Source organism: Melospiza melodia, chromosome 19 (assembly GCF_035770615.1).
Source record: "Melospiza melodia melodia isolate bMelMel2 chromosome 19, bMelMel2.pri, whole genome shotgun sequence".
Lineage (NCBI taxonomy): Eukaryota > Metazoa > Chordata > Aves > Passeriformes > Passerellidae > Melospiza > Melospiza melodia.
In genome coordinates, this window is record NC_086212.1 from 4,766,107 (window position 1) to 4,776,546 (window position 10,440).

Sequence of the window (10,440 nt, forward strand, 5' to 3'; positions counted from 1 at the left end):
ACTATAAATGTTAGAGTCAGAAATTAAACACCCCTCTTTTTTACCTTGGGAAGTCCAGTGTCCACATCATTTTATTTTGTGTCCTAAACCAACACTGTACCCAGCATGGAGAGCACCAGCACTGCTGGTGCAGGTGCAGAGGGGAGGCTGCTCTGCAAGCAGTGCTCCTGATAGAAAAAGATTTTAAAATCACAGAAAATTCAGGGAGCTAAAAAGAAAGTTAGGCTTAGTAGGCCCTGGGAAAATGTTAAAGGTAGGCCCTGGGAAATGTTCGGCCTTGTATTTGCTGATCATGTACTAAAAGAATAGAAGAAAGGATTTCATCAGAAGGCCAGCTAAGAATAGAATAGGAAAGAATGATAACAAAGGCTTGTGGCTGGGACTTTCTGTCCGAAGAAAGTTTTGTTAGAAACAGCTAACATAGGCCAGTCACAGATCCACCTGTTGCATTCCACGGCAGCAGATAACCATTGTTTACATTTTGTCCTTGAAGTCTCTGAGCTTCTCAAGAGGAAAAATCCTAAAGAAAGGATTTTTCCATAAAAGATGTCTGTGAGATGAGAGGAATTTCCTGGGTTCCGACAGCACCCCTGCCACCCAGATCTCTTAATAAAAACACAGAACCATAATAATTCAGTGATGGTGTGTTGGTGGTGGCTGGCCCTGAGCAGCTGTGTGTTGCAGCCGCAGGACGGGTACCGCATCGTGCAGCACCTGCAGTACATCGGCTGGCCGGCCTACAGGGACACCCCTCCCTCCAAGCGCTCCCTGCTCAAGGTGGTCCGGAGGCTGGAGAAGTGGCAGGAGCAGTACGATGGCAGAGACGGGCGCACCGTGGTCCACTGCCTGTGAGTAAGGGCTGGGGAATGGCTGCGGCATCACGTGTTGTGGGTTATGGCTCTAGGAATCCCCCAGGCTGCAGGTGGGGGAAAGGGAGTTAAAGTACATTTGTACTGCTAACTTCACACGCTTCTGCATGCTTGTACTAAATGTACAACTTCATGTACTAACTACACTTATAATAATAACCTCAAGTTGAACATTGTATTGTATTATAGTATCCTGGCCCAGGGATTTTGCTGATAGCAGTGAGAGATAGCTCCAAGAGCCCTGGTACGTTGTGGGTCTCGTGTCTGGAGCACAGACAGAGCTGAAGCAGCCCTGCCATGTACCCAGCTCTGATCACAGAGCTGCTGTGAGCCCAGAGCAGGGGTTTGCAGCACTGCAGTCCCTGAGCTCCCCTGTCCCTTACTCCAGGGGGACAGGGAAGCTCCCCTTATCCCTTAGTCCTTCCATCCCTGCCCCAGTTCTACAGGTTTCCACTTTCACAGACTCACAGAATGGATTGGGTTGGAAGGGACCCCAAACACTACTCAGTTCTAGTGGACTCCTTCCACTGTCCCAGGCTGCTCCAAGCCCCGTCCAACCTGGCCTTGACAATTCCAGGGATCCAGGGGCAGCCACAGCTGCTCTGGGCACCCTGTGCCAGAGCCTCACCACCCTCACAGGGAAGAATTCCTTCCCAATATCCCATCCATCCCTGCCCTCTGGCAGTGGGAAGCCATTCCCCTTTGTCCTGTCACTCCATGCCCTTGTTCAAAGCCCCCCTCCAGCTCTCTTGGAGCCCCTTGAGGCACACAAACCCTTGAACATCAGAGACCTTCCATGTGTCAGCAATCTCTCCATTAGAGACCTGTCCATGGGCTGTGAGCTGTGTGTGCTGTCCTTGCCCCAGCCTCACCAGCCCCTCCTTGCCCTGTCTGTCCCTCTGCCAGGAACGGTGGTGGTCGCAGCGGCACCTTCTGTGCCATCTGCAGCGTGTGTGAGATGATCCAGCAGCAGAACATCATCGACGTGTTCCACATAGTGAAAACGCTACGGAATAACAAATCCAACATGGTGGAGTCACTGGTAAGGCTTCTTCCTGCTCATTCCCCACCCAGTGTGTGGGCAAGGGACTTCAGGATAGGTAAAAAATGTCAAAATTAGTTCAGGATGAATCAAAATGAATGGGAACATGGAGACACCAGAGTTAAAACTGGTCCTGTTTTAGCATGTTCAGTGAATCTTCCTGCTTCTCCTTCTGAGAAGAGGGGATGCCCAGGCAGAGAGGTGGACACTGTGTCCCATGCCCAGCCACCTCAGGAGGTCAAACCCCACAGATCTGTCACCATGGCTGTGGGAAGAGTGGGATTTGTCCTCCTGTCCATGCAGGGGTTTGTCCTCCTGTCCATGCAGGGATTTGTCCTCCTGCCCAGCCCAGTGCTGGGTGCTGTGACACATCTTGAAACCAGGAAAGGAGAACAGTCCCGCCTCAGGCCTGGCTCCCTGCAGCCCAGGAGATTAAACTGTCCTGAATTCAGTCATCTCCATCCATCACTCTGAGCTCATGCCTCAGAAGCAACACGTGCAGTGAGGGCTGGAGGCAAATAATGAATGGTCCAGACTGGGGCTGTCTCTTTGAGTGCTTTTCTCTGCCTTTGATGACACCATCTCCCAGCCATGCTTGCTCAGGATCACTCAGAAACACAACCAGTGTTTGCCTGCTCCTGCCAAAGGGTATAAGAGAGAGGGAGGAGGTAGTTTTTCTTGTAGGACAAGGCTCTGAGGAATTTTCCCATATCCTAATGTGTGACAGTGTTCACAGGGGTCTCAGGTTTAGGGAAGAGACGAGGATCTGACTCCATGTTTCAGAAAGATTAATTTATTATTTTATGATATATATTACATTAAAACTATACTAAAAGAATAGAAGAAATTATTTCCTCAGAAGGCTAGCTAAGAATAGAATAGCAAAGAATGATAACAAAGGTTTGTGGCTCGGACTCTCTGTCCAAGCCAGCTCACTGTGATTGGCCATTAATTACAAACAACCACATGAGACCAATCACAGATGCACCTGTTGCATCCCACAGCAGCAGATAATCAATGTTTACATTTTGTTCCTGAGGCTTCTCAGCTTCTCAGGAGGAAAGATCCTAAGGAAAGGATTTTTCATAAAAGATGTCTGCGACACTAATGCCATTCCTTTGTGTCCTCTCTTTCAGGAACAGTATAAATTTGTATACGAGGTTGCACTGGAATACTTGAGTTCCTTTTAGCCCAGCCAAGGGAGGGGACCCCACGATGTGCCAGACCCCAAACTCTGGTGGATGCTTCTCCCCTGTCCCACACTGGAAGGCAGTGACAAGTGTGGGGAGGAAAACTTCTCCTGCCTTCTCAGCAAGAGACTGAGGTTGCAGAGACCTCGCTGGAAGGAGGAGGCGATGCCTGTGTGTGCTGCTGCCTGCTTTCTATGGGAACATCTACTGCTTCTTAAATAACTTACTGTAAAAATTAGCAACGTGGGAGACAGGCTGAAAGACTGGACTTTCTAATCCCCTCTGACTTCTCTCCTCTTTTGGATTGTGTTTTTGTTCTGCTTGCTGCAGAGAGGGGAAGGAATGAAACCCTTAGGAAATTCTCTTTTAAATGTCTCCTTTTTAATTTATAATTTTGTTCTCAAATCCCAGCCTTTTAATTTTTTAATTTCATGCAGCAGTCATTTGGGAAAAATGAGATAGCCATAGGGGATACATGAAATGTTTCATTACAATTTGTCTACCTTATCTGTTTCCTTTTATTTGTTTTTCCTAATGAAAGGGCCAACACACACATATAAAAAAACAAAAAGACTATGCTGGAATTCTCTTCCCAAATGTAGTAGTCCCTTTAAGCATGAAAATAGATGGTGGAGATGAGAAGCTGTACATGGATCCACTGCCTCCACAGAAATATTTCCTCCCAGTTTCTGCTCAACTTCAGGGCTGCGCATGACCCAGTTCCATCCCTCTGGTCTGTGTCCTTTCACTGCTGGTGAAGCTGCTGAGCAGTTTCCCAGCCACTTGGACCTGAAAGTTAAATATTTGCATCAACAAATGGCATTCATCTGGCAACTTTGGTGATTTGGTCACCACATTTCCCAAGTATTGCTGGGGTGCAGTGTGTCTGTCAAACAGGGTATGAAGTAGGTATTATTGCTCATATACTATGTATGACTATTTTTTATTTATTATGTGTATTACTGTAGAACTTAGGAGCCCTAGTCACGCCAGGAGCCTGCTGAACCAGGCACTGTGCAGGCAGACAGCAAAGAAAGTTCCTGCTCAAGAGTTTCAAAGTCTGAAGTTCTTAAAATTGAGTTTGGGCAAGATTTCCTCACTATTTCCAGGAACCTACAAGCTTCAAAATTGTAACCCATTGGAGCTGTAGGAAAGGTGATGTACATACACAGAAACCTGTAAAGTGAAGTGTTAGCCCAGCACAGCAAACAGAACTTCTCTTCTTAAGCAAAACAGCTTTTGTTTTATTCTGCAAAAATGCCTGTGCAAGTCTCCTTCTCTGAAACAAGCACCAGATGTGTTTTGCCATGGTTGTGGACCTCATTCTGACTTCTTAGCAGCCAAGAAATTGCTTTTCTGAAAAAGTATGTTTAAGTAGTTAATCACTAAGGTCTGCAGGGTAATCTTGGGGAAAAAAATAATTGAACGAGCAAGGCTTTACAATAATTAGTATTTCAATTTAGCCATTTATTTATCTTGAGGGTGCGGGATATGAGGTTGCTCTGTGTGTAAAATGGATTCTGGGGTGTAGGTTCTCTAAATTCAGACTTGCTAAAGGATAGACTGGAGGTAAGAGTTGAAGGAAACTTCAATTTTCTTATCACCCTGTAGTTTTCCACCCTCAGGTAAATCCTCAGAGGCTGCTGAGAGCTCTGTCCTGGCACAGAGCATGCCAGAAGTTCAGAATGTTTTGCTAATTCTGTCTGTGAATTCAAAAGGCGCCTCTGCTTCACAATCATTCTTTCTTCAATAGTCACACCCTCACCTTGACCAGGAGGGATGGAAATGAAATCTGGCAAAAGCAGCTCTCAACTCAGCCACAAACCAGTACCCAAGCAAACCATTGCCATCCACCAGGACCTGCACCGGCCCAGGGAAGGATGCTTGGAGTTTCATTAATACCCCTCTTGATAAGCAAAGGATGCTGAACCACCTGGGGTTTCTCTAAAGAGCTTTGGATTCTTGTCTTTAATACCATGAAGGTCTTAACTGATCATGAACCACCTTCTCACAGGAGCCTCTGTGCTGTTTCTGGTTGGTCCTTTCTGCTGCCTGCAAAAAATCAACTTTAGTTCCAGTTGGGGCTGTCAAGTGACTTGTCTTTATTTATGCAACAACACAATTCAGCAGGAAAAATAAGTAGAAGGCAAAGTGAAACTAGGAGATAAAAGTGAGAGGACAAGGATAATATTGGTGTTTTGATTACAGGTGGCTGGGTGGAACAGTGTAGGTCAGATGCTGGGAGAGAAAAGGGAAGAGGGAATTCTAATCCCAGGATGGGATTTTTCAACAACTGCCTAGGTATGAAGAAACTACAAGTCAGCAAAGTGTTTTTGACTCTGCTGACTCCAGAAAGCCAAGGGGAACCACTCCCTGTGGATAATATAGAAATATTAATTAGTAATTAGCATTCTGTTAATTTTACACAGAAGGTAGCACAGTGACAGCTGTCCCTGGTGACTTAGGGGAGTGCAGCCAGCACCGAGGGTGACAGCTGGGCTAAGGGAACAGGGAGGTACAGAAATGCCACTATCACTGAGGTGTGAAGTGTAGGAGGTAATTTAGGCTTAACTTATGAGAAAGTGGATTGAAATGCCAGAGTTAGGCCCACAGGAGGGGTGTGTGAGTGAGGGGAAGGATGTGTGGGATGAGCAGAGCAGAGCAGCACCGGCAGTGCAGTGCTTTAGGGTCTGGAGGTGGGTTTGGATGTGTTTTATGGTATGAAAACTACTAAAGGGTCAGGTACCTGCATCAGCTGGCCCACAGCAACTCCCTGTGTGCTCAGCCCTCTGCAAAAGCCAAGTGATGTTGGCACAAACTGCAGGGAAAGGTATTTAAGCTAAATTTTACATTTGGTAGGAGCTCGATGCAAATGTTGGTTCCCACAGCCCAACTGTTAGTCACAGCTTATTATGTGGCCACTCAACCATGTGTGTGAACTTGCTAATGTCCAGCCTAAAACCCATATGGGAAGATGCTCAGCAGACACTGCAGATTGTGTTGCCAAATTGTTATAAATTCCTGCAGTTACAGTGCTTTTGGGGGACTGACCCAGCTCCAGTCTGTGTTGGCTCAGGGATCTTCATGCTGTTCCTCCCTGCACAGTGCATATATGCCAAGTGTGAATTAATGATGAAGGGAATTGTGTGGAAAAGCTCACTTGAAATCACTTTATTACCTTGAGGTTGTTTAAACCCTAGAGAACAGCCCATAGTGAAGTAGGTAATGTGTTTGAAGCAAGATTATGGGTGATGGGTTTGTTTTCATGGGGAAAGAAAGGAATTATGAGATGAGATAAAGGAGGTTTTCTCACTCCTGGAAGGATTAATAGTCAGTGTGAGCTTTTCAGCCTAAGCATCCCCTGCTGTGGATGAAAAGTGATAATGTGCAGTAAAAAAAAAGGTGAATTCCTCAGTGACTGAATCTTAGGCTGGAAAAAATAATCACATTGACAATATTTGAATGGACATAATGAAGATGAACTTATTCCCATGGAGACATCCTTCAGAGGCGAGGGGAACTGTTTGTGATAGCAGAGTTGGTGTAAAGTTTGGAATGGAATACAAGGAAGTAGAAACAGGTGGTTTGGGGTCATTATCTCATATAGGGGGTAAAAAACATCTTAAATTATTATTGGTGTAACTGCAGCAATGAACTCCACTGGTTATCAGGAGTTTCTAGCCTTCTATTCTGGAGCTGTAAACTCCCTAGGAAAACAACAACAATAAAAAGTCCAGTAGCCTCATGGATCCCACAGTAGTAAATTTAAGCCTGTGGGTGCTAGAGTGGCTTTTCCATTTACTTTCCACAGGCCCTGCAGCAGCAGTTTGTGGGATTTCCCTTGGGAATCTCAAGCCAGGGATTTCTGGTCACTGCTCTTGGTGTGCTGCAGAGTCAGAGGAAGGAGAGAGGCTCCTGCAGAGGGTGGTTCAGGAGGCAGTTAAACCAGTTTTCATCTGGAAGAAAAGGAAAGGAGAAGAAATCTCCTTTGGGAGGAACCAAATATTGAAGGAAAAAGCAAATGAAATGGATCCTGGAACAGGTAGGAAATTTGCACCTTGCTCTCTCTCTCTGATTCTTGCACAGCTGCTCTCATCTCACTCTCCTGAGTTCCTGCCAAGATCATAAAAAACACATAATGTCACATTCCCTGCTGTGGAGATGGAGCACTCGGAGTGTGACAGAGGGAATAAATCCTGAGGGACAAAGATAAAAGAAGATTTGCTCAAGAGAGGAATCTTCAAATATGAGGTGCTTCTATCTGTCACACTTGCAGAATTTTTAGTAGTCACAGAGCAGTGCACAGTCCTGGCATGGTCCTGGATGGGCAATGTGGTGGAAAAGTTCCCCTTGGAAAACTTCATTGTCCTGTAATAAATGTGAGCAATCCACTCCATGACGTTGGCAGCACAGTTAATTTTTGTGATCACTCCAGCCAGTGAAAGGGGCATCTCAAGATGGTGTGAAACTGCTGCATTTTCATTTGAGAATCTTTAATTTGTCTTAAGTGTACAAAAGACAGTCAACCCCATTTTTTCTTTTTTTTAGGAAAATAAAGGGGGCCATGTGGCAAAAGTGGCAACATTTATTCAGTATAACCACTGCCACTGGGTCAAAAATTCCATATTCCTGCTGTGTGAGGGCAGAACAAAGCACTGCAGCTGCCCTGCCCAGACAGAGGAACAGGAGGAGCCAGCTAAGTCAGAGAGACAGATGTGAGCAGTGAGGATCCTGTTAACCCTCCTGTGCTCCTGCTTATTTAGATTGCAGTCTTCGATAGCCATACATACATAATATACAATTTCAATGCAAGTGCTCTTTCTTTCCCTGTTCCCAAAAATACCTCCAGCTCTTTTTCCTCGAGGGTGAGCCAACAGCACAGCGAGCAAAGCCCGATTTCTGCAGTTTTGGCAAGGACCACAAGGAAAATCCATCATGTATTATCTGTTCATTGACTTGGAAAAGGTATCAATCATCTGCCTCATATGCATACTTGAAGAATGTACAATTTGCTCAAACTGTCAAGCAGAATCATACATTTTCATATACCACCAAATCCTGGTGGTACAGAGTGTGATGGAAAGAAAAAAAAAAGAGGCAAAAACTTGCTGACTTTCAGTGACCTCTAGTCTATAACCATTAACTGCTGTGTTAAAATATTTTAAAAGTTTCCCTTGTGAAAAAAAAAAATAAACTATGTTCAGAATATCCTACAGTTTAATGTTGGACTAGCAGAAGGTGAAAACCTGGCAGCTTTTCCAGTTTGTAAAAACATGAGGGATCTAAATCAGTCTTTCCATCCTCATCCCAGTTCATGCAGCAGATTTTCCACCACTATTCTGTTTTCAACCTGAGCCTTAAAAGACAAACTAATGCAGCAGACTGAATGCCAGATGCTGGTGTTCCCATAGTGTTTCCTGGTAGGGGGGAAAAGAATTAAAAGGATGAAAAGGGAAAAGAACAAGCTAAAATGGTTTTTCTTGGAATTCAATTCAATGAGCTATTTCTGAGCAGTATAAACATGAGCCAGTCCATGGCACTCTGGAGGTACAGGGTGAAGATGCTGTTGATGTCCCTTAGGGATCAATCCTGGTATTTCATATATAGGTGCCCAGGAGGTAACTATATATGAAATATCAGGATTGGTCCTGATATTAGTGGTTCCTTTAGTGGAGGCAATTGTCACAGAAGTGTTTCAGTGGGAATCTGTTACCCTGCAATGCCACCCTTTGGGACACCCTGTGAGACACCTCAAGTGTGTTGCACTGGATGGATTTCCTTGTGTGAGTACATCATCTTTCAGTGAGGGAATCCCCAGGAACTCTTCTTTGTGTGAAATAATGGAAAGGAGTGTCTTTTGGGGGATGGAAGAGGAAGTGGGGCCAGCACTTTACAAGCTTTCATGAATTTAGGTACTCAGAGACTCCCCAGGACAAACACTGCTCAGTGTTTCACATTGCTGACAGTCAAACCAAACTTCATGTGCTGGACTTCCATGTACCTGGAGCAGAACTGGAATTACCCCCTCATTGCCCTTCTAGCCCTTTCCTGCATTGCCAGCATTTAAACACTGTACTTCTATGCCAAAACTTTGAGCTGCATCCTTAACATCCCCCTTAACCCACCCCGACTAACCGCAGTGACAGAATTCACTCCCACCCCGATTTAATCTCCTGTGGGCACCCAGATGTGCCAGCATCGCTTCTTGCCAGCCTTGCCACCTCCTCAGAGGGCAGTGGCTGCCTCTGGCTGAGCAGTGTGCCATCCCAGCCCCCTGGATGTGTTTTTGGGCAGGGAGGAGTGCTGCTGCATGAGAGGAGTCTCTGCTGATGCGGCGCCGCCGCCCCCTCTGCTCCCCCTCGGCCTTTATGGATTACTGGTGAAAATCACTTGTACAGTTTGGATGTTTGATAGATAAAGCACGTATGAAAAAAACAAAAAAAGGAAAAAAATATAAATACAAAACTCTCAACACTGTGCATTCAGTGTCTTTTCTTTCTAGCTTAAAAGAAGGAAGGTAAATAATGTCAAGTCAATGAATATCAGATATATTTTTTGACTGTACATTACAGTGAAGTGTAATCTTTTTTTTACAACTGCGAGTCCATCTTATTTATTCTTGTAAATGTTCCCAGACAATGTTTGTAATATGGGCTGTGTTGCAAATCCATAAAATAAATCTGTGATCTGAGATTAATGTTTTACTAAGAGACTCTTGTACTTGTGCCTTTTCTTTGGACTTAGAAGAGGCAAGGCATTGTGAGCAGCACTGCTGGAAATGATGGGGTGATTGCATGACAAAAAATAAGACCAGCATCTTGTCACAGTGATGGGCTTTGCATCATGGTTGTCATTCAGGAGATGAAGAGCAAAAAAGAGAATTCAGCAGGCACTTCAGCCTAGCTGCAGATTTTGTGTCAGTCCTCTCAGAAAGCCTGTGGATGTGAGCTAAGTAGTTTTGAAAATTACAGTCTTAGCAGCATGGGTTAGAGCAAAGCTTGTTTTTGCAACTTTTTCTCTCTAACAAGTATTACTTTATTGTTTCCTTGGCACTCAGTGCTGAATGACAATTGCTGATAGGTTCCTGAGATTTTTTCTGATATTTCTATAGATGGACTGTGCTGGTTCAGCTAGGGTAGAGTTAATTTCCTTTCCAGTGGCTGGTTTGGGGCTGGGGTTTGGGTTTGTGCTGAACACAGGGCTGATAATATAGATATTATTGTTATTGCTGAGCAGGGATTGCACAGAGCCCAGGGCTTTCCTCATACAGTCAGCTGGAGTCTGGGAGGAGACTCAGCCAGGACAGGTGACCCAAACTGACCAAAAACAAGTCCCAGAC

General features: G+C 45.0%; 1 protein-coding gene across 5 annotated transcripts in view; it reads left to right on the forward strand.

Moving 5' to 3' along the window:
• Positions 1-9,792, forward strand: part of PTPRT (protein tyrosine phosphatase receptor type T) — a 493,222-nt gene extending 483,430 nt beyond the window's left edge. For all 5 annotated transcript variants that reach the window (XM_063172177.1, XM_063172179.1, XM_063172180.1 and 2 more), the window contains 3 exons: positions 685-848; positions 1,776-1,911; positions 3,048-9,792. In XM_063172177.1, the coding sequence (XP_063028247.1) occupies positions 685-848; positions 1,776-1,911; positions 3,048-3,101 (354 nt within the window). In that variant the 3' untranslated portion in view covers positions 3,102-9,792. The remainder of the gene's footprint in view (positions 1-684; positions 849-1,775; positions 1,912-3,047) is intronic.
• The last annotated feature ends 648 nt before the right edge of the window (positions 9,793-10,440 follow it).